At 39.3% G+C, this 25,748-nt stretch overlaps 1 protein-coding gene across 3 annotated transcripts in view; it reads right to left on the bottom strand.

The window, feature by feature from the left end:
- Window positions 1-25,748, bottom strand: part of htr4 (5-hydroxytryptamine receptor 4) — a 177,384-nt gene that overhangs the window by 115,711 nt on the left and 35,925 nt on the right. For all 3 annotated transcript variants that reach the window (XM_037077041.1, XM_037077039.1, XM_037077040.1), the window contains one exon: window positions 8,338-8,416. In XM_037077041.1, coding sequence (XP_036932936.1) covers window positions 8,338-8,393 — 56 coding nt within the window. In that variant the 5' untranslated portion in view covers window positions 8,394-8,416. The remainder of the gene's footprint in view (window positions 1-8,337; window positions 8,417-25,748) is intronic.

The following is a 25,748-nucleotide window of genomic DNA, read 5'->3' as shown; positions in this document are numbered from 1 at the left end:
TGGAAAAAGGCCCCAAAAATTAAAGCTTTAAGGTACAAATCCCAGGGTCAGACTCAAATACAGCTCCAAACTCTTCTTATTAGAACATGAACCTGCGCTGTAAGATAAATGAAATAAGACTGAAAATATGGTCAACCTAGGGAGAGATCAATTTTAGATATGCGTGCAGCAGACATCACGTCAACAGTGTGCCATGATGACCGAATGACTGCATCTGCGTTACATGATACTGCACATTCCTAGCCAACAAAAAGTTGAGTTTATTTTAAAAGTAAAGCTGGTGAACTAAACAAGATCAAACAGCAAAAATTACCTGTCATTTAGTATTTTAGTACACATATATCTACCCGCAATTACACTTATTTAGTCAATATTGATGAAAAAGAGAATCCATGTTCCACATTCTGGTGTGCATATGATATGACAAACTTGGCAATTAAAGGTGCCATTTAAACAGATAGATCACAGTAAGATCATACGAGGCATGACTCCAAACCATCTGCACAATCCTACACAACATAATATAAAATCTGTGTAACATTAAAAATGCATCACCTCGCCTGCTTGACAAGCCAACAGAAAGGGTTGCTCAAAAGCCTTCACCAATCAAGGCCAGTCAATGGCTGTTGAAGAACTGAGTTGAGCATTACGAGCCACATAAATTGCATTTCATGTTAAATTATGACAGTCATGTTTAATTTAACATTTTTTTCACAGTGACAATATTAAGTTTCAAAGTAAACAAAAAGTAAACATCACCCACTTCTTCCCTAAGTGGAAGGAAGTGGGTGATGATTTCTGAGTGATGCTCAAGAAACTCTTTAAAGGTCCCATATTATACTGCTTTTCATCAATTTCACACAGCTGTAAGAGGTCCAACAACACTGTATTCAATACGCATTGCCCCAAACCCATCCGTGGTCCTGAATTTCAGCTGTCTAAAAGTTGCTTAAGTGAGCTCTACTGAGAGCAGGCTGTTTCTGTGCCTGCACCTTTAAATGCTAATGAGCTCCGTCTGTCAACACCTACTTGCCTGCTACATGTCCATCTCAGGGAGACGATGCCTCTTACGCTAGCAGTAGCATGCGCTAATGTTTTACGGTGGATGTATCGTTAGAGGCTCCTCCAGACTCTGTGGCTGCAGCAGGACATTTCAGAATGGTTAGTAAGTCTGAATGATGTTAGTTTGTTCGTATGTGTTGTTACAGTTACTACCATGTAGCTAATGGCCAACAGCTAGTGAAAGCTGTGTTTGTCTCCAACACAGTCTCCAAACTCTTGGACACTGTTAGCATCGTCTCTGTCTCCAGTCTGCACATGTTTCTAGACTTTTTACTGTAGCAGCCAAGCTCCATCGTAATGTTATTAACATTAAACTCACTACAAACGCCATTGCATAGCGGACCGAAGTGGAGCTAACAAGTTCCAATTTCCAGCAGACTTCACCATACTTATTGGCAACTGTAAATACAATCAAACTGTGGTGACCTGTGGTGGTCTGGTATGGTTGGGACTGATCCTTTTATGACGGTCAGTGTCGAGGCAAAGCCAGCTTTGTACTGACCCTCTATACTGAAGCAGTCCGATGTGGCTAAAACGAACCGCAGCTGGCACGTTGTCTTAAAATATGAAACACAACCACTGTCTCTTCTGTTGTTCTGTAGCTGGGACAGAATATAGGCACTGATGTTGACTTTTACAACCAAGAACAGAGCAATTGCGTGTCTAACGCTTGACACACCAAACTTCACCTCGAGGATGAACGCCCCCTCTTGGATATCTCCTATCACTACATAGAGGAGGCCGGTCTATGTAAATGACTCTTCTAGCTCCGTAACGACAGGTGGTGCATCTGAACAGCCTGTCGGGGCGCTGTGTTACCAGAGGGTGGGCTGCAGAGACCATGCAGGAATCACTTGTTTTCCTCATTCTGGGAGCTGGCAGGCTCAGGGAGGACCAGCTTATATATGTAGAGACCAGAGAAAACATGTTTTTCATAATATGGAACCTTTAAAAAACAATTCCCAGGAAAATGAACATAATGTGGAACACATTTGGAGCATGATGGAATAAGGTCTGACTGGGTTATAATCCATGCCAGAGGATAAAATCATGCATGTATACTGCAAATGGTAAATGAGAGATATGACAGTAATGTGATGTCATGCTGACAGAACATGCGGTGTGACATGTGTGATATGACAAATATAGGTTCTTTTTCCTTCTGGTAAATCAGCAGCACAGCAGATACAGTCTCCTCTCATTAAGAAAGAGTGGGTTGAAGATTAAGAAGCATGCTAATGATGGTACATTTTCAGTAAAACGGTTAGTACTCAAGGACACTTTAAGCAAAAATATCTCACACATAAGATTTACTATCTGAATCTCCTCAGGCTAATACAAAAGTGCTCAAAGAGGAATGAGTAAAACAATCCAGATCACAAATGCACAATGGAGCAAGATTACAGTTGTTCTTGATTGCTTTGACCTGCTTAAAGAAACCGGGATCCACTCAGTTTTCATCATCACTGTCTCAGCAGAGCACAAAACACCTCTTGCGAATGTGTTAACCCTTTCTCATTGGATTGACACCCTTTTGCAGAACAATTAACAAGGATGTCATTCAAGCAGTCCTAACTATTAGAAACTACCTACATCAGTATGAAATCACTGAAGCACCTATTTGACTTCACACAAATCTTCAATTAGCAATCAGTCTGCAGGCCTTAAAAGGTGCAGCGTCTGAGTTGTTCTTTGCCAACATGAATGGAAGAGGTCTAAAGCAGATGAGAGTGAGAGTAAGAGGTAGATGGGTCCGAGGAAGAGGAGTCTGAGTGTGAGATGGAGATATAGTTGGAAGGGTTCAGGCTTCTGATGAAATTCGGGCAACTGTTATTGATCACATTATCAATCACGAGCTTTAGCTTCGAGAGGCTGGACAAAGAGTCCAACCTGTTCGAAATAGAAATACTGTCGCATCCATAGTCAGGATTTTTGACAGGAAAACAGGTAATGTTGCTGTACAATATATACAGAATCATCTTCCATTTTAAAGGAACTCTGACGTTGTGAAGGAGGCCAGATACCAAAATGTCGAGGTAAGGAAACATACCTACAGTATACTGTAATGCCTCGTCATATCATGCAGTTAGAATCAACTGGAGTCACTTTTCATTGTCAGTTTGCCTTTTTTTACTTACAGAATAATGGTGCTAGAAGCTGGCGGGGGGGGGGTGCACATTATGTCTTCATTTAGGCTGATGAAGCCAGCTTCAATCTCTGTAAAGTAAGGAGACAGGGCCACTATCACAGTTCCAGGACAGAGGGGCGCCAGCATAACCATGTGTGCTGCCATCTCCAATGATGGTGTCCTATGCCATTTCCCCATTATTGGCCCATACAATATCGAGTGCATCATAACATTCCTGAATGCACTTCATGACAGGCTGATCCCACCTGAGGAGAGAGGGCTGTTGAGGCCTGGCATGGCACTCTCTTATCTGGGACATTGTAGCGTTCTACCACTCTTGCCTTGTCTATGACTGGTTTACAGTACACCCTTGAATGATGATGCAGTTCCTTCCAGCATATTCCCCATTTTTGAATCCCATAGAGGAGTTCTTCAGTACTTGGAGGTGGAAGGTTAATGATCACCGTCCCTATGAGCAGATGCCCTTGCTGAATGCAATGACTGCTGCTGCCCAAGAAATAGGTGCAGAGGGATGTTTAGGTTGAATAAGGCAAACAAGAAGATTTTTCCCTCAGTGCATTGCAAGAGAGGATATTGAATGTGATGTAGGTGAGGCCCCATCATCAAGACAGAAGAGACTGAGTATCAATAGTGGCTATTTCTTATACTCTACAGTAATAGATTCGTACACTTTATTGTAATAGATTTTTATTTCCTTACTTTCTCATACTCTAATAGATTTTATTTTGGTTTACATGTATTTTGTGTAATATGTACAGTATCTCTGTTTTTAGCCACAGTGAAAAAAAATAATCAATGGAATCAATAAAATTTGCATCAAAGCATTTCTGATTCTGGATCCAAGGCAAATATGATAACAAATGGCACTGGCATAAAAGCTACGTACAGTAATGGGCTACAGTGACCAAGCAATGGTGCACTGATTTGCACTGAGTGCTGTATTCTGTATTTTGTTGTCCACTGTGTAATGGTTGATTGGAAGAGCTCATACACTTGTTTGCAAGTTGTGCTGTCTGAAGGCAAAATTTGCTTTTGCTGCATATTTTAAATGTTTTGGCACAGATAGAGCCTTTTGGAAACAAAATGTGTTTGACAAAACAAAAATTTGACCATGAGTGCCACTGCTTCGGGCTGTGTGTTAACTGTTTTGAAAATGTGGAGTTAACTTCTGCATCAAAGCAATCAATAAAAACTGTAATGTGTAATCACTGATAATTTGCATTAACACAAGACAATTGTAGCTGGAAATTAAGAATATCTGTGGAAAAGCCCCTTCGAGAGAAATATCTGTATCTCCTATAGAGAAGTATGTGTTAAATGCAAGATATAATGTTGCTTAACATGGCACTGGTTTGACTGACATTATATGTGTCACACTGCATTGTGCTATGTTTTATCATATTGTGTTGTCATGTTTTACAGATTTTTCCAATTGCTAAAACACAATTTTGCAAACTAGGCTGTTTTTTATCAAAATACTTAACACAGTTCACAAACCACACACCCAAACTGCAAAATACCTCATATATCCTGCAAAATGAAGCACTGCAACCACAACGACATATAGCATGATCAAAATCAAACTTTTGCACCAGATGGCACACGCTTCATATTACCAGATTTTCGTCTAAAAAGCTACACACTGCTGGGCATAATGAAAAGCACTCTCATCTTCAGTGTGCTTTCCCATAATGCTAAAATAGTTCAGACTTTAGACAATTCCTCAGATTGTTCACATGCACAGAAATATTTGCAGATACACACACCTGCTGTTGCTGAAACTTTTTTTTTTTTTCACCAAACAATTCAGTGCCACATATGCATAGCAGATATATTTACACTGGAGTGAACAAAAATATGTTCACAAAACAGTAAAGGAAAAAGGAAATTGCAGAAAGAAAATGCGACAATGCAAGCCATGGTTGATGACATGATCAACTGAGGTTGCTCGGATTTCATTTGAAAGTTGTTTTCTCCTGTGACCATGACCTCCTCTACCAGCTCTACCTCTCAATCTTCCCCCACCTCACATTCTAACCCTCCTTCTTCCTCTTTCTGCACTGTCTTCCATTGTTGTTGAAAAAAAAAAAGGTGTTCACCTGTGGTCTTTTACTGCTTATTTCCTGATTGAATGGTCACAATTACAGTAACAATTGTTTGGCCAGGTGCCACATATAGTGGCCAGTTAGCTCATGTAGTGTCATTTTGAATGGCAGTGTTTTGAAATGGCAAACATGTGACTTTATGTCAGATTGTTGTGGCTTATGCAGAGAACCATGTTCAGTGGATTTAAAAAGTGCCATTTTGAATTGCAAAATGTGTGTAAAGCAGAAAATGTGTTCAGAGTTTTGGATACTTTAGAAGAGGTTTTGCTCTCTGTGTGTCAGTTTAAATATTTGTGCTATGCATGTCATTTAAGTGTGTTAGCAACTGGAAAAAACTGTAATGTGTTGTGTTTTGTTGTATTCCGTTACGTTTTGTTGTATTGTGTTACGTTGCGTTGCACTGTGTTGTGTTGCATTGCATTGCATTGTATTATGTTGTGTTATGTTATATCATGTTGTGTTGGGCTTGTTGTTTTATGTAATGTTGTGTTGTGGTGTGATATGTTTTGTTATGCTATATTTTGTTTAATTGTGTTGTGTTATGCTATGTTATATTATGTCATTGCCTGTTGTATTATCTTTGTTGTACTCTGAATATAGAATATAAACAAAATTGCCCCCTCTGAAAAAGGTAACGGATGTTTGCTAATGTGTTCCTGCATCTATTTGTGTGCGTCACCTGTCAACCACCTCTCCTCGATCCGTGTCATGAACCACACTAACACATATGTGACCACACTGGTGAATATATGATGATGTATGTAAGTAGGGCGCTGTGTGGGCTGGTGTGAGACAGCAACATAAATCACATTCTCTGGCTGGAGCTGACAGAGACCCAGTACTACTGCCATTAACTTGATATGGATCCCATTCATGACATCACAACACAAAAAGTGGGTCACTTAGTGTAAGCTGGTCTCCACATCATTTTTCAAGCCTGAAGATCCGTCTTACATAATCACATCTTTTTGTCCATTTTAGTTTTCAAACCTTTATCACCATTTGTAACATATTCGATAGTTATTCTAAACAGTTTTTGGCAATACATAAACATGTTCATCTTCTTTGGTTGATTTCTGCATATCTTTCATTTTCTCATATCACTCTCTCTGTGGGGCTTTGAGTCAAAGCAAGCTGTTACATAAAAAGTTGTCCAACTTTGCCTTCGCAATGATGGTGATTTAAGAAAAATGTAAATCTCTCTCTCTCTCTCTCTCTCTCTCTCTCTCTCTCTCTCTCGCTCTCTCGCTGGCTCGCTCGCTCTCTCTCGCTGGCTGGCTCGCTCTCTCTCGCTCACTCTCACTCACTCACCCTTCAGGCTAAAGGATGTCAGCCGAGCGGAGGAAGCTATAAAATGACTCTTTACATTCCAAAGTAGAAAAAAAAGACCACCAACAGTTTCAGCAGGCTCCTCATTTTAATCAAAGCAACAAGCCTGAGGGAAAGACGACTACACAGGCACAGTAGAAATCCCACACTGTCTATTGTTCTCTTAGCTGAACCAAATATCTGAAGATGAGAATGTCCTTGAAGAAAGAACCAGGACAGCCAATTCATTTCTTGATCTGCAGCATCTCAAGACTGGCTTATTACACAGTGCTGCAGCCATGTGTGCTGTATTTCCATATAATACTTTGTGAGGGTGAATCCAAACTCACAGAAAACACCTACAGGCACTACGGCTGCTGATAATTCAAATATGTTTTGCTTACATTTTATGTCAGAAAATGGCTTTATTTTGGATTGGTTTTAAGGGCTATAAATTGGTCATAAGTAGTTAATTTTGTTGTGTTTTGTGTGTTTTGGCAGCATTTCCACCCATGACTGACAATTAAAAAAAAGTTTTATGTCAGACAGTTTCAAGGAACAGTGATTATCCCTACAATACAGTCCTACAGTTTTAGAAATGTAACTGTTCCAGAAGCTCAGGGTGGGACAGCACCTTTCCAAGACACTGTACGTTGGCTTTCCCTTTTAATCTAGTAGAGTCTGGGTGTCTTGCCATCATAGAATGCTAAAAATACCCTTTCGTATCCTTACTAAGATGTTAAGATGCAAATAGTGCTTCCCCTAGTGATGTAGAATGCCAGTGATTTCCTAACAATACTGATTTATTCAAACAAAAGCTTAATAAATGGCTTCTGTAGTTTTGAGAGTGTGCGAAAAAATCTCCCATTGGTGCACATCAACACACAAACGTAAGTCCAGACAGATGTGAATGACTATCACATGGTCATTAATATGTACATTAATATGTCACCAATAGCTACACTCTCTCTCTCTCTGTACCTGACAGTGACTCAGTGACTGAAGTCTGTCAGCACCATTCTTCAGACCACCTCATCACATTCTGTATTGTGATTAAATCTCAGATGCTTAACAAGGTTTGTGGTGTTACCACAGTGCCTCACAGTCCTCCCACACATCACATACAGCTTCATTACTGTTCTGAGAACTGAATAGGCTCATCACATGAGCTATTATCAAAGTCAACACTCTGTCAGAGGTGCCTTACACATTTATACATAAGTAGTTCCTATAAGCTGGGTATCATGTAGACTAGATCCTGGTGGTAAAACACACATTTAGTCCAAACCTGGAATTATTTTAATATGAAAATAATAGTACCAATCAACCTCTACTGAGAAAAATTAACAACACACTGAGAGATGGTGCACTTGCACGTAGTAGCTTAATAAAGTGAGTACAAGTTGTTGAGATTTCATACAATGAACCTTAATTGTGCTCAAGAGTGTTTTATAAAGTATGCCTAACAGAAACTAAAAACAACCCTAACTACAGGGCACCCTAACTGCACTAACACAGGGCTGCTTGATGTCAAGATGTGTAATCAAAGAAACATGATAAAAAAAAGAAGTTCATCGGCATTTTTAAAAAAGAAAAACGTAATAAACGTATAGAGTTTATTTTGAGGTGGACGTTTTGATGTGTTGCGTATTAGGTCAGGAAATCAGGAAGAGATGCAGCGAAGAATCTACATTACAGCTGATTAATGCTCACCTCTCACTGACAAGCTCCTCCATCACCGGCATCTGGCCTGCAGCGCTGACATTCATGTAACCATAAATGCAGAGAGTCCCTGCAGACACAAGATCACAAAGTACAAATTAACATAATCATTTATATTATTACAGAGTGAACTTTTAATTACAAATACAAAGCAATTCAGGTGGCCAACAGACTCAGTAGATTACATTAACATACACTTATTAAACCAAATCAGAATTATGCAAATGCAACAATTTTCTTTGTCATTTGAATTCCGCTGGCCAGCGCTGTGAGTGGGCAATAATGTTGGATTTATTTGAAGGCAGACATAACATTTCTGACACAAGTTTTTAAACTGGCATATCTCTTGTAGTAACCTGTAGTGTAAATTATTTCACGATGACCGCAAGATTTGTTACAAAAAAAAAGGTGGAACTAAATCAAAAACTGCCTTTTCATATTATGTGTTATCCAAAGAGCAAGAATGATCTAAAGGAAAAATACTTTATAGGAACCTTAGGCCACATCTTTCTTTTTTGGTTTCAATTCAGAACGTTGGAGGTCAACTCATCCCACACTTTGTTCATTGCAATAAACAGTTATAAAAGCTGTAAGATGAAAAGTGTAAATAATACTGGCACCATGTGAAGTGTGAGAACAGCTCAAGCTTACAAGAGGAAGAGTTGGTGATTCCATTTGTGTTTTTTAATCTGACCTGAGTTACAGCACATATATCATTCAAATGTTGTTAAAGTCAAAAATCAACACATTGCTAAACTAGACACCTTCACAGCAGCTACAACACCCATCAACATGTCCATGTTCTGACCCATGGCCACTCATTAGTCATTACTGCATTATGACATTAGTACTCAGCAGTCATTGGTTGGACCATAACCACTGTCAAACTCAGCCCTCATTTTCATGTGAACCTGTAACTTTTCATGACTGCACCTTACATGGTTGTGGTGCTATCACGCTGACAACAATACCAGTTTCACAAGAGTGGATGGGAATGATTGACACTGTGTAGCAGTGATCCTCAACTTAAAATGAATGTGGACAAGGGGCATAAAGTGAGGGACTAATTCCCCCTCTTCTACAGTACTTCATAATTCTCTAGTTCCAGCCTCCTGGCTCTGACCATGCTCATCTTCTTCATTTTGTTTTTTTTTCATCTCAGCAACACACATGTAAAGTTTCATGAGTGCATCTTGCACAGTTGAAAAATATCTGTCCTCAGACAGACAAATAAACACCTGACAAAATACTCAAACTCTTTCTGTGGTTGTCCCACTACAATATATGTCTCCAGGACCAGATGTCAGGTAGCCAGTCAGAGGAAAAAAAAATGTCATGGCACTCAACTGCTATAAACCTGGGTTTAAAAAATACAAACAATTATATTCATGCTTTAACACCAGAACGGTGTTATAATAATGCTTGGACCATCAGTGAAGGTCAGTCTGTCAGAGAGTTCTGGAAAGATGCTTCAGCCATATATCAGACCCAGTTCATCGTGCAGACATTTACAACTGAATCATCTCTCAACAAATGGAGGGCAGGCCTCAAATAGATGTAGCATTAACATTTTATCTTATGAAGCATGAATAAAGAGCTTTTTTTAAATAAACAATGCAGGAGGAAAATAATTATCCTGTTGAGGTAAAATACCTGTACAATAACACAGAAACATAAAAGTGATTGTTCTTGCATTATTCATTGGAAGTAAGCCCGGTTATGTGACATCCAGAATAATTCTGGCATACATAATCTACATGTTATCACTGATTTATTTTACATTGTGGATTACTGTTCAACAGATATCATGTGTTTAAGGTGCTCAAGGCACACACACACACAAACACGCATGCAAACACACACACATTGGACTTATATATTTGGATTCAACTGTTATATGGATGATATATTATTCTGGAGTATTTACAGCCATGAAATCAAACTGCTAGCATCCACTCAAGTTAAACTCCATTCAGTAACTGATTGCAGTCATGCTTACGAATAATGTGTTTTCATTACCTTGCAATAACAAAGGGTGCTTGTATATAAAGTTTTGTGTTTTCCTTGATGCCTTTAATCTCAGACTAATTCCGATAAATAATAATTGTACCAAAATATCAATACTACAATATATCGTTATAATTTGTCTTGAGGTTCGTAATCGATACACTGGCACCAAATATTGATTATTTATTATATATATATATATATATATATTGATATTTAATAATATTTAAGCTGTGGTCAGTGTCTGTATTAAGAAGAGCCACTGTGCAGTATACACTTTGTTTTACTTGGCTGTCGTTCATGTGAAACTGATTGACAGTGTTTTGCAATTCCTGTGAAATGGATTCAGTGCAGTCAATAAATTGTTAATTTCTTCAGTGACACAGATAGTGATGTATCGTGGATGACATTTCTTGCAATACATCGATTATTGCAGAGTCTGGATAATGCCTGCCAGTGACAGAATCGCAAAATATCGTGATAGTATCGTGCCTGGTGATACCCAGCCCTTATGAAAATGCTTTAGAAGCCATGTTCCCAAGGTTAAACTTGCTAATACAAAAAGGTGACCAGAAGTTGCTGGAGGTAAGGGGTTAAAGGTCAGCTGTACAGACCATCTTGGCAAAATGACATATAAAATTGTCCCCATAAATTATCGTCATGTAGTAGCCTATATGTGTGCCTGTCAGGAAGATTTATCCTCACATATATGTACTGTTTAGTCAGGATAAAGGATATGGCCTTCACATGAATGCATAAGTGCACAGGTATATGCTGTTCAAACACAAACTCAAGCAAATCCAGCCAATGTATCACACCAAACCAAAACAAGCATTCATCTCTGTATGTGCTGATGCATATTGATTCAGAACTGGATGCATGCCTGCAATCTTTTATCATAGAGGGTTATGGTCTCATATTGACCTATTTTGATAAGGAAAATCACTGTGAAATATAATTAGTCTATGACATTGTATACTGAAATCCATCCTGACTCTGAGAAAATATAATTTTTGTGTTCCATCATTGGAATGTGAAAGCATCATATACAGTTTGATATAAACACATTGTTATATATGTTACAATGTCTTCTGTGCCTATGAAACAGTGTTACAATGTTACAGAAATACAATTGCCTTGCTTTGATAATGCTTTCAAAAAACATATATATGCAGCATTTTAGTAATAAGTCTCACATAAATCTGTTTGGCCCCATCTGGTACTCACCACCCTCTGCAGACCCTGTGGAGGATCTCCACAAACACCACAATGAAGCCATGATGGTGTTTTAATCATCTCCTCTGAATAATTAGGGCAGCTGTCTGTTTAGCAAGTGCCAAACTGAACAGATTCTGGTGTTTTAAAGGCCCTAAATTAGTCATTTGTTGGCAATTTGTGTGTGTTGGCAGGAGTGATATCATCAACTACTTGATAAAACATTAGCAAAATTGCTCCTCTAAATACTCATCAGCAGGTGCAATTGTTACATTACTCAGTACATGATTTAACTGAGTCCAGCGCCATCAAAAGTCGCCTTCAACAACTCCTCATGATCAAAACAGCACTCGTTTGAAATTTAACACATGAAGAAAAAAGAATCAAGAGATCATGTCTAAGAACAAAAAGACTGTGTTTTGGAGGAACTTACCATCGTTCAGCAGCTAGCTTAATGTTAGCCCTGCATGCAGTTGTCCTTCAAACCTCCTCACTAGCTGTATGTTGTCTGTGCGAGCAGCTTATTCTAAACCAGAATCTGTTAAGCAGAGACCTGGAGTGGTTGTTGTAATTATGACAGTAGCAAGAGAAGAAGTCAGGTGAAGTAGAATAAAGAGTGACAATGCATAGGAGAGATCAGGCTTAACGGATGGATTAAATACCCAGACTTTTCATCCAAATGACAGCTGTTTGTGTCTCACGTCACATGTAACCCTTTCAACTTGTTCAGTTGTTAAGATGTGAAATATTAACAACAAAAACGGAAACGGAAAAGTACTTTAGATGAAACATTTTTAAAAAGCTATTTTATTTATTTTCACTGTTTTATTTCTAAATAAAGCCATTCTTTTCCTTAAAGAGAGAAGAAAATATTACGTTTCTACAGTATTATATATCTGTATAATTAAATGTTAAGTGCCTTAAGTAGGAAACCTAGACATGCTAGTTTTGGTTCCAAAACTAAGCAGCTCGACGCCTAAACCTAAGCGGATTGTGAATGGGTTTTCTCATTGTCAATCACCCTATTCAGCCATTTGTGTATGAGGAAGGGTCTCATTTTCACAGTGAACCTCCAGGATTCACCCTCCAAGATACATGGATGATCAAAACCAGGTGAATTGTCGATGTATAGCTTTACCAGTGGCTAGCAAGATAGACAGCATTCAAAAAGCAGATACTAGTTATGCCAAGCTAATTTCTCAATCCCAGTCACTCCACTGAGTCACTCACTTGAAGTGAATTCTTCAGTCCATCTCCTTGTTGGAAGGAAAACAAAAACAAATCCAAAATTTTAATCAACCATAATGCCAGCCAGGCTGCAGCCAGAAATGGCTAAAATGAGAGAATATCACATATTACATTGTGTAACTGCATTAACACGAGTTAGTAATATGTACCTTAAAGGTCCAGAGGTGTCAGTTTACATTCTTACAGATGAATGGTGAGCTAAATGCACCAGTTCTAGTTCATGTTTTGCCTCACAAATTCCAACACATTCACATTGCTTTTGATAATGATTTTTGTTCTCATTTCTCATGATGCAGCTCTCCTACAGTACCTATGAAATAAATTGGATCACCTTATCACTTTCAAATAGGAAAAGAAAATACGATCACAAAGAACGTGAGTGCACAGGAATTTATGGGTCAAAACATGAACTCACATGGCTGCATACTGCACATACTGATGCAGATTTTCCCACCTCCCTCCAACATATGTACAATGCAGGTCATGGCACCAGTGTAACTGGGCATTCATTAATCCCGGACAGATTATTTTATCATCATAAGACTGATCGGCCACCAGTCTAAAATCTCCTTGGCACTGTCTTGAGTTCGCAACGGGCCTGCAGACTCTGTTCTATAATAGACACAGTCGGGGAGGAGAGGCGAGATGAACGCATGACAGAGCTAATGGGCGAGGCTGCTGAGAGGGTTTACTGGAGTCTGTCAGCTCTCATCTGGTCACAAAGAGAGCAGGAAAGGAGAAATACAGGGAAAATGATGACAGCATGCGAAACCTTTGGAGCAAAGTGAAAGATAGAGAAGGAAAAATAAGAGATGCTGTGGAAGAACGAGTCAGGAGGAGGCCGACTATGATACAGCAAATTCTTTATCTCACGACATATTTTGGGTTGACGAATGAAAGCATAACAGTCGAGTTATAAAATAAGCTTATAAGAATTTATTCTGTCACTGCCACTGTAACATCCAAAAGTTAGGACCTTCACAGCATTATGGGTACATCCTGATAACAAGAGACGCCATGGCAACAAGCAAAGGAGGCAGAGGAGCCAGAGAAGCCACACCGGTTTATAGCTGGCAGGCTGCTTGAGCAGTGGGCGGGACATCACAAGTGGACAGAAACATTCCGTTAAGAGGTTTATTCATGGCAACATGAATGGGACTCTCAGCTGCAGGGATTCCAAAGTGCATCACAACAGTTTAACATTACAGTCCTGAAGCATAGTGCTGCCAACAGCCCAGTTAATGTACATAAAAGTAAACACAGTCACTAATAATATGAGAAAGTGTCAAGGACTATGTTTACATCCAAGTGAAACGACTATTAGACCGAATGGAGTTTGTAAAAGTCTGTTTACGCTGTGTCTTGGCCCCCCTGCAGTCATCACGAAGCAGCTGACAGAACGTTCCTGACTGTAGTCTCATAAAATATTGAAGTTCAGCCACAAGCTGCCTCTCGGTTTTGGAGAGTTTTCTGGAGTCATGGCGGGATGGTCGAACAGTCAAACTTTTTAAAAAGACTAAAAATTTGACCAAGGTCTGGAAGAGAGGATCCAAGAGTGTGTGCACACCATCAGGTTGTGTTCTGACTGCAAAGAGGTCACTCAAGTCACTCAATAGTTTTTCTACTGGTTATGTTGCTTTTGTAATTATTCATATTCTTGATAACTGAGTGTCACCCCTATGAAATCAGAAAATCTGACTTTGAGCTAGAGTTTGTGTGAGTTTTCATAGTTCTCATGCTGTTGTCAGCCCACATCTACCGTCTGTTTAACTTAGAATCTAATTTCACTGATCACTCGAAAACCTTGTATGTAATAAAGATATTTGACACCTTCAATATTATAATAATTTCATTTTGTAACATACTTTTCTATGGGAACCTGAAGTCTGTATGAATATAATCCATCATATTGGCTCTGAATTGTTCACAGACAAATGGCACTGGAAGATGGTTTTTGTTTAGGAGTAGTGGTTTCCTTGTTTTCTGACTTAAAATGAGAGCTAAATGAAGATTGTAAACCCCTGTGAGGCTTTGTAAAATGTGATTTTAGGATATATAAATAAAATTAAATTGAACTGGCATGCCTTATTTCATCCTTTCCAGCGATCATCTGTTTCAGATTTTTTAGAGTTTAAGCAACTTAATCTAGTTAAACCAGCTGACTCTCAGTAAGCACAAAAACAATATATTTATAAAAATTCTGAATTTTTTCAAAGTTATAAAAACTCAAACAGTGAATTTTGAATCTGTGTTCTGCTCCGTATTCTTTTTGTCAATGCATGTGAATACAGTCTTCCTGGGCCCCAGTGTGTCACGTGGCCTGTGCTATCAACACTGCTGCTACTTTACCAAACGGCCTCCCAGCCTAGCTCTGATCCTGGACTCTTAACTGACTTCTTGCAGGACCCCAAGTCTGAATGTTGTGGATGACTGACTCCCTGTAGGCGCCTGTGGTCTTAACACCATCATCACTCACGTTAGTCAGTTGGCAAGATAAACCACAACCATTCTAATATTTTCATTCATGCTCCAGACTGAATGGTCATTAGCAAAATATAAACATTTTACCCAAAGGTGATGGTGCTTAATGAGGCACCGGAACACCTGACACAAGCTGGTCTTCCTGTTCTGCCAAAAAGAGGAACCAGTCAGATCAACACTTAGAGCTTAGAGCAAAAACCAAATCAGGAAGGATGGAAATTGGCAATCATCTTTTCATTAGCATCTTAGATGCAGAGAATGATCAGAGCAGGTAAGGTCAGAGTTCTCTGTACATACAGAAGATGGAAGGACTGCAACTAACGATTAGCACAAGCTTTGATCAAAAAACCCAATCTGGATACCTCAGTCCTCTCCAATTTCCAACCAATCTCCTCATGGCATTCTTGAAGTGTTCCAGTCTGGTTTCAAACCTCTGCACAGCACTGAGTCTGTCATTTTAAAGGTTTCTAACAATCTTTTATTAACTGATGACTCAGGAGATTCTGCCATTCTCATGCTTTTAGATCTTATGGCTGCATTCAACACAGTAGACCATAGGATCGTCATCTCTCACCGAGAGCAATGTGTTGGTATTAAAGGCACTGCTCTGGAATGGTTCAGGTCTTACAACTCTGTCTGTGACGCTGTCTCTTCCTCAGCTCCTCTCCCTTTGTGCAGTCCCTCAGGGATCTATTCTCGGACATATTGTGTTTTCCCTGTACCTTCTTCCCCTAGGGTCCTTCTTCAGAAAATATGGCACCTTGTTTCACTGTTATGCTGATGACATTCAAATGTACCTGCCTTTGAAACAGGAGGATTACAACTCTTTCACGTGTTGTTTGATTGTCTTGCAGACATCAAAGCTAGGATAGCCTCAAATTTTCTACATGTCAATGAAAGTAAAACTGAGGTCCTGTTTCTAGGACCTGGTGGTGCCCATGATGCCCCTTATATGCCCTTGTGTTCCATGGAACTATATGTAAAACCTGGTGCAAAATCTGGATAATGTGCAGTAATTTAGCCAAACAAAAAGATTAACTCTGGTGTGGTAAAATCTAGCTTTTTCCAGCTAAGGCTTTTATATAAGGTCAAGTTATTTTTATCAATCCATGACTTGGAAAGGGTTATACATGCTTTTCTCTCTTCTCGGCTTGACTACTGTAATGCCCTTTATGTTGTTGCTAGCCAGGCTTCCCTCTCTCACTTGCAGTTGGTGCAAAATGCTGCAGCTCTTCATTGCAGGAAGCAAGAGCACATCAAGCAAGGCATCAAGCAAGAGCACATCTCACCCATACTGGCCTCACTCCCTTCACCATCAAGGTCACTCAGGTCCACCGACCAGGTGATCTTGGTTGTCCCTAGGTCAAAGCTGAAGCACAGGGGAGGTCGTGCCTCCGAATCTGTTGCCCCCAAACTGTTGAACGAGCTGCCTCTATATGTTAGGTTGGGCCCTACACTGCCAGTTTTCAAGTCTCGTCTTAAAACACATTTTCATTCCATGGCTTTTAATTCAGTATGTGAGTTGCCCCTGTCTGTCCTTGTGGCTGTCTCAGTCTGAGCCATTTCAGTTTTATTGTACAGCACTTTTTTGATTGACTGACTGATTGATTGATTGATTGATTGATTGATTGATTGATTGATTGATTTATTGATTGATTGATTGATTGATTGATTGATTGATTGAATGATTATTGTCATTTTAGATTAATCAATTAATTATTAAGTCTGTGTCAAAATATTGAGGAAAATGATCAATCTATTATCAATATTATATAATATATAAAATTATACTAAATTCTAATATAATTATATAAAAACATAATTAGAATAAAATGATAGTTGGCAATTAATTGTCTTTTGATCAGCTAAAAAAAAAAAAAAGCAAACTCAAAGGGTGAGTGAGCAGAAATAACAGAGACAGACGGCAGACATCTCCAGACTGACTGACTGAAGCATCATGGGGGTGTTTGTTAAACTGTGTGGTAGAGCTGGTTCAGGTCTCCGGAGGTTCAGCCAAAGGTTTCCGTGAAGGTGGGGCTAATCTTCAAAACTAAGCCCCTGTGTGCTGTCAGCACTGCGGCCCCCTGTAGGTAGTAAACTGAGCACCAGAAAGAAAAACGGAACACTACTGTGTATGTTTGTGCAATAAACTATGTATATATGGCTGTAAAGACATCAGGGTGTTATTAAAATGCTGCTACATAGGGTTTAATGTTTGCTACAGTGAAGACCACATTTTCTAGACACACCTTGCCTCCTTAAAGTAGCAGTATGTTGAACTAATTACTACCCCTGAAAGGAACCTGAACAGTGTAAGTTGCTTCTTTATAACAGTGTGCCACAAATGTGTATATACTGTAAGTACTCACAATGCACTGTATATACAGGTTTAATCTAAGTATCTATAAATATTTAATGTAAGCATGATGTGCTAGAAAAGCACATACTGTAACAGCAGACTGATGCATACAGAGTACAGTTTGTGCCTATGGTGGAAAGGAACTAAAAAAAAAAGAAAAACGCTTAAAAGGGCTTTAAAAAAAGTCAATAATTAAATAAATATGCTGACACATGCACCAGGAAAATATCATATCAAAAAAGTAAATGGAGGCATTTATTACTTTAGAAAATGGAAAATGAAATACAGCAAGAATGTAAATATATGTCACATTTGATAAATTAATTAATACTTAAATTCATTACCAACATTATTTTTGGTGTATTTAATGGGACTCTTCATGTAAGAGTTAAGCCATCTAATTATCTATTAGTCTATTTTGACTTTTGGCAGATTTCATATGTGCAGACACATTTCACAGCAATATGACTATAATCATTTAGTCTTTACAACATTTCTTATCACTTGTTCTACTTTTCCATCAGAGCTTGTGTTGGCACTTTTTGATCACAGACTTATTAAACAGAAAATACCAAACTCACTTTACTCATTTGCACTTTTCAAATATACTGTAAAACATATGTGGATGCTTTTAACTGACAACAAATGACAACAAATCACTTTAATCCATAATGAATCCATAATAAAACTAATGTCTGGACAATCAATTGAACAGCAGCACAAATTTCTGGCTCCCAAAACACTTTTTAGATCCAGCAACCATTATTCTCACTTCTTCACTGGTCCCTTCGCTTCCCTGTCTGCTGTTATTAACCAGTTATTAATCCCTGACCAGTCTCTTATCAACTGCTTGTCATCCCAAATCAAGTATTTTTGCTGAAATCGAGATGTTAGCACTAAAACAGCAAACCCCAGATTAGGCCACATCAGAGGGAGACAAATGGACACAATAAAAGTCACTGAAAATGTCAGAATGCCACATACAAATCTATATTAATTCAGTCCAGTTAATTTAGCCTGCAGTGAGGTCAAACGTGTCATCTTTATTTCGGTGAATCTATTTATTGACTCCAGTGCAGAAAAGCAACTTAAGCTCCTTAACTTAATGTAAAGCAACCTCTCATTTCTACCAAACTGCTGCTGCGCAAACTAGAAGAGGCTGTGCTGAATCTCAGGCTTGGTGACATTTAATCACTTTCAAAAGACAGCAGATCAGAGCAGAGCAGCAGAGATGTATTTATGGCTATTTTCACTGACCCAGGATTGGATAGCATAGCTCAATCGTGTCTAATGGATGATACACTCTGCTCTATAGCTTAGTTCATGTACACACGTCCTCCTGGCGTCCTGCTGGCGTCCTGCTCTTGTTACTCGGCAGCCCTGCTCAAAATGTACAGTAGATTTGATCAAATGTGGTTGAGGTAAAGCGAGAGGAAAGATAAGCTTCCAGGCCAGATCTGCTGTCCTTTGGAACAACAGGGCCAATACCTGTTCAGATTCCGTTTTCTGCATCTGGACTAGCTTCAGACTGGATGAGGATCATTTTGTCCAACTATTTAAACTATCCACCCATCCATCCATTGTCTGTAACTGCTATATTCCTTTTTTTTATGGGGTTGTGGGGGGTTTTTGTTGGAGCCAATTCCAGCTGTCTCTGGGCGAGGCCAGGGTACACCCTAGACAAGTCGCCAGCTCAACAAAGGGCAGTATTTAAACTACTTAGATAATATTGTGTATTCTTGTCTGGCTATATATTTCAAGAATTATAGTTAAGATGTTAAGATTTTAAGTTTCCTCACTATGAAGATATAAAGTACAAACTGCATTTACAAAATAATGTATGATCAAAAAAAGAGCCGGTCTGAAGCATTAGGTCTGTTATCTACTCAGGAACAAACACACTTCAGACAGATGGACTGCAACTAATTAGCAGACTACATAAAGACAGACCACACACACAAACCTAGAAAGCACTCAGCAAGCGCTCCATGAAGACTGATCAATCTAGATTCATCATTAAGATGGTGATGATTTCATTGTTTTTTATCTCAAACTGCATTTGATATATGTGAGCTTACACCTGTTCTCTTTTCTTTTAAGAAGTTGAGAAAATGGCAAGAAATAGTGAAACATTTGTAAAAAAAGAGTTGTATGTGTGTACCCAAGTTTCTACCAGATATACTCCAGCGTATTTATATTGAAAAAGCACAAGTCTGTCTCAGAGGATTTTATAATCTGTCCAACATTTGGCAATCTGTTCCTCAGAAGAATATCTGAAAGAATTCTGCTGATGGGTTTTGGAAACAAACAGACAAACACACACACACACACACAATCTAACACATGACATCTCTGTTGGAGATAATTGCTGGGGGTAAAAAAAAAAAAAAAAAAGACACCAAACAATCTTTTTGAAGGTTTCCTGTAAATTTCTCAGATCACAGTAAGTTTGGCACAAAACAGGAAATGATCTGACTGAGAGACAGAGAGATCAAACGTCTTTCCAGGGAAACTTGTCATCCAGTCATGTTAGAATACAGAGGAGAGAGGAGCTCCTCTCAGATCAGGAGCTATGACTCACAACTTATGCCACAAGGTCTCCTCACAAACAGAGTGGCTGAAAACTGCTACTAAATCAGTGGTAGGTGCCGTTAAGATATTTTGGTGAAGTATGTTAAAAAATGAAAGAATACAGGAATCATGCCTTCTGTTCTGAAAAATAAAAAGAATATATGAAAGCTGGCCATTCTAAACCACTGATGCACCTCCAACATCCACCTGTCCATCATCATCCATCCATCCATTTCCCTCTTCTTCCTGTATCAATCAGTTTTCAGTTTCCCTCCCTTTTTTATCCTCCAAGCAGCAAACTGCTGACCCGACCGCATCTATTTACATTTCCACACATCAGCAGGAGGCCCTATAGATCTGATTCTTCAGAGTCAAGCAGCATGACCGTGACACGGCGCAGCTCTGGTGCTTTCATGTGCAACGGGTGTCAAACTGCATTAATGTGATGAGTGAAATGACATTTAGGCCGTGGAATTTCCTCCTTTCTTAACTTTTTTTCTGCTCTCTGATGCTTTCATGCATTTTTTCCAGCATTGTGCTTTAGGAAGATACATGACAGAACCAATGCCAAGAATTTATTATTTAATTATTAATTCACGTGGCAATGTCACACAGTTCATGTCTTTGAACTCGTCTGTTAGTCATACATATGTCCCAAACGACATTTTCTTTAGTTTAGAATATTTTACCTAAAACACCTTCAGGGCAACATTTAAATTCGTACATTCTGCAAATGCACAAACACACTACTCAGATTCTGCAATATTAGCCAGACGTACAGTATGAGTGAGTGTAGTGTGTGTTGGTAATGATCCAGCTGTGTGCTTTTGTCCCCACACCATCTGTTGCCAGTCTCCCCACTTAGAGGCCCATTAAGCCTCAGTACAGAGCACACTGCTGAGGGAGGCGACCTGAGCCGGCCCCTGTCAGGGGCCAAAGACCTGAATCGGGGCCTCTGACAGTGAGAACAGCCCTCTGGACATGGAGAACACACCTGAAGTCATCAGCTAACTGTTTCAAACTATTCATTAAATAACAATTATGTAAATATACTAATGAGGCTTTTGGAGGATTTCATTTTGAATGCATCAACAAAATAATTATGATTCACACATTTAATATGAGACAGTTTTTTTTCCCTCCAGTGTTTGTTGTAAAGGTGTTTTATTATGATATGTAGGCAACTAAAACATTTGGTCAAGATTAGATCAGAACATGTGTGGGTATGTTAAATGTATTAGCTGCTTCAGGATGCAATTTGTGGCAGACAGGCTGCAGTTTCGCACTTTTTTTTATTTGAATTTTTGTTTTGTAGAATTATTATTATAAGTTTTAAAGGCAGTTTTTACATTGCTGTAATCTGAAAGTTGCTCTTAATCATTATATTAGGATCATGTGGATTATTGATTTTTGAGAAGAAACTTCAACTTTCTTTTGTTTTGCATTGTTTTGCTTCTACTATATTATTTCTAAGTCACAATGCTTTGGTTATATGACAGTTAAACTGATTGTACTTTGCAGATGTCATCCATACTTTATTTTCTTGACCACAAACTAAAGATGTTCTCTATTCGGACACCGGGCATGTCCTTGGTACGGCTGCCATTATTTACATAAATCACTTAGAGGGTTTTGCGTTTTGCTGCATTCTGCTTCACGGATGCCAAAGAACCCCACTGACTTCCTGTGCAAGCAGTTTAGAAACATGCTGACCTGTTTCACTACACTTTCTACCTCATCTGTGCAAACTGACTAAAACCTGCCCTGTATTATATGTAAATAAAGCTCAGCAGGTAGAGGAAGGTACATAAACTGTCAACAAAGAAGTAGTCATTTGACTCAAATTATGATTTGAGTTGTCATATCATTAAGTGGATTTGTTGCAGAAGGTTCAGACAAATTATGAAATTTACAAACCATATTGGCAGATTAAGTGTTGGGAACAAGTCGCATCCACAGATATGTTGAAATTCAAGTTTCAGCTTTATCCTGGCCAGAGGGCTGGAATTTTGATGTTCAGTTCAGAGGGCTAAATCTTGTAAAACACAGGCGTTGTATCAGGAGTGAAACTGCAGAAATCGCAAATAATTGTTCTTGAACCTTCATATCGAGCTTAAAGGTTCCTTGGAAAACCAACCTCATTTAAAGGTTAAAACGTGATGTCTTAATTAGCAAGAACTTGTGCTCATATTCATCAAATGAGAAGTCAAATGCATCTTGAATTTGGTAGATGGGGTTTGCTCGCACTCCGTCATTGTGAGGTTTAGTGAATATGGTGGGAACAGCTTTTAAGTAGACCTTGATCTAACATTAACTTGTCAAAGTATATGAGAAGCCCATTAATTCAGCTCGGTTTATAAGATAATATCTTAAAACAGGACTGCAGGAAGGATTTGAAACCTTGAAATGTATATGATTCTTCTGCTCTGTTACACTAATTACCACTCAGGGTTAGGGGGCAAATGTGTCTTCCTTGTTTAGGACACACTGATTTAAATCTTTCATTCACTCCTTCCACTCACGGGGGATAAAAGTTTGTCCTTGCAAGCCTCGATCTTCACACCAGCTGTTGCCGTCCCCGAATTCCTCGCGGCTCCTATTATCTGCCTGCTCCTGTGTTCGGAGGGGCCCTCCAACCAGACCCTCATTACTCAGAACTTTTCCCTTCGCTGTGTTTTAAGTAGCGACAGAAATTACCCTTTAGACATCTGGACAGGCTCGCTCTTGAGTTTCCCTGCGAGTGCAGGCCGTCAGATGACTCTGTTTGGTTTTATTTGACAGCAGTAATCAAATTTGTCTGTCTGTTGGCGAGGCGCAATCCAGCTGCCAACACTGTGGATCTCCAGGCGGGGTAATACTTCAACCGTGAGAGAGAGGAGTCCCGTGACTCGAGGTGGGCGAGAGGGAACTATCTGGCAGAGAGGACGCCGTTCTCTTGCGCCCACCAGGAGAGGATACACTCTTCTGTACCTCTTGATGAATTTTTCAGTTTCATTTAAATGCTAATTTGAGTTTGATGGAAGTCTTGGCACTATTCTCTCTCAACAGCAAGATGGATGCCACTCTTTTGGTTCCTGCGTTGTATTTAGCCTCAGAGAGCCCCTGTTTCTGTATGGTTCCTACTCATCGAGGGCTCGGCTTATCCAGCAGTCAGAGTGTTACACCAAGTGTGCTAAACTGATAATAATGAACATCCTGCGGTCTCTGGGTCCACACGTGAACACTGTGCCGCTAAGATAGTACGTTTTCTCTCTACAGATCAACCCTTCTAAGGCTTTTTGGCAATTTTCATTTGCATATTTCATCCAAACTGCTGTTCAAGGTTCATTAAGGCATCGATCTAAGACTTGGGATGATGCCTTTAATCATTCATGTGTGTCGTAATGGCGAATACGGAAAATGAAGGGAACTAGAATTGCTTCATCCAGGTTGTATTCCCGCACTAGCCCGTCGAGTTGCCGTCTACATCCATGTCTATCCAGGTGTAGTCATGTATATATATATTTATTCAGTATAAGGTATTAAATGCAGTTCTTGCCATACTGGAAGTATTGGAAAAGACTATATTAACAGAGGGGTAAAGAGGACTGATAGAGAGCTTCACCACATGCCAATCACTTGAAGCTCAGTCTCAAAACAAATGAGCTTGTATTGGACATTCTTCAAATATAGATGTTGCGGCAAAAAAATGTACAAATTCTTAAACTTGGATGCTCCACACATATGTTTAACCTATCAGCAAAAGGTCTCTACAGTCAGCACAGTTTCAAGGCGGACACAAATGTCAAATATGGTGACCATCTATCCTTCTTTTATAGAGATATTAGACATTTTTGTGATATTTGTCGTAATTAGCACATTCAATCTTGAGTTTCTCTGACAACCATTATTCAGTCCATGCTTAAGTCCAAGTGGATGTTTATGCCAGATTTGAAGAAATTCCCTCGGGGCTTTCCCAACATATCATGGACAATCTGAAAAACATCATGCTTCCCTCCACAACTGTTGTCAGCTCTAGACATGAAATCAGAAGGAGTACAGGCAAGAAAACAGGTGGAGAAATAAACACAGATGATAAAAATTAAAGAAGGAAAAATATTTAAAAAGGGAAAAAAAATAAGAAAGAAAGAAGAAGAGGAAGATCCTAAAAGAAAGGAGCGTCTTGCATGGAGTTAATTGACTCTGTATCTCATCACATTGTTTATTCCTTGTATCAGCTAATGCTGGATGGCATTTAATGTGCATTTTCTATGCTAAATGTCAGCTCAGGACCTCTGACTGAAAATAAAACCTATAAAAAAAAAACTGATGATGGTCTTACTGCTTCGAGGTGAATTCAGTCATAATTCTGTCATAATGTTTTGCTTTACAACTACATGGATCTTGCTCCTTTCCTCTGAGCTATGGTAACTTGTTACTCACAAGTGTCATCGCTGAGATCTGCAGTTGTCGCGACACCACATGACGCAGCTTTAGTCCAATCAAACAAGTCAAGCGGCCAGGTGACTTTCAGGCAATTCACAGGTTTATAACCAAGTAACTGAAGTGTGCATGTGAGGAGAAACAAGGGAGTGCCCCGACACGTCTGCTCGGCTGTCCTTTGCACTGTGAAACCACATGTGCAGACACTTGTTAATACAGTGTGTCAAAGATAAACCAGGAAGCTGCTCTGCAAGAAACTGATGTTGTTTTAGATGTATGAGAACAGGCAGTTATGGTCTTCATTTTCACTTCCTCATGAGGGATTTCATAAGTTGGAATGACCACCACAAAGTTCTGCCTGTCCCTCGACATCCTGTTTTAGTGAGAAATGCATCAGAGCTGGCAGACAGGATCTCTCCTAGCAACTTCGTATCTTGCTACCAGATCTGGACCACCTCCTCTGGTTTATGCAAAAGTAACATCAAACACACCACACACAGGGAGGTAGCATTACTGCTGATAACGTAAGTCCAAAATCCAAATAACAAGAGCAATAAACTGGCAACAAAACGAGAGGCAAAGAAAAAGGCAAAAGTAATAGAAAAAATAAAGATAAACCAGAGAGGAACAAAAGAATAACTAAGGAATGACCGTCGAACAGGCACAGGAGCGCAGGACACACATACACAAAAACAGACAAACCAGCAAAGAGTGAGGAAACAGCACTTCGTCCACACTAACGAGGAGGTGAGGTGCAGGGTGAGAGACTCTGGGAACATGGCAGTGCTAACGAGGCTGATGTGAGGCAGGTATTGGGCAAAACCAGGCTTGGGAGGAACACAGGAGGACAGCAGAACATTAGGAACACAGGTGAGCAGGAAGTAGAAAGACCAAACAAGACACAAGAGGATATAACCACAAAATAAAACAGGGGGAAAAAAAAATAGCTTGCTATATGTTCTGTATGCTGTGTGGCCCGTCACTGGGCCGGACCAGCTTTGGAGGCGTTGGAAGCAGCACCCCCTTCATTTAAATCAGATAAACAAGCGTGGCATGTGTGAGTGGATCTTTCTAAAGTCATATTTATTAGAAAAGCTTT

The sequence above is a fragment of the Acanthopagrus latus genome, chromosome 18 (genome assembly GCF_904848185.1).
Source record: "Acanthopagrus latus isolate v.2019 chromosome 18, fAcaLat1.1, whole genome shotgun sequence".
In the NCBI taxonomy this organism is placed as follows: Eukaryota; Metazoa; Chordata; class Actinopteri; order Spariformes; family Sparidae; genus Acanthopagrus; species Acanthopagrus latus.
This window is presented reverse-complemented; position numbering and strand designations above follow the sequence as displayed.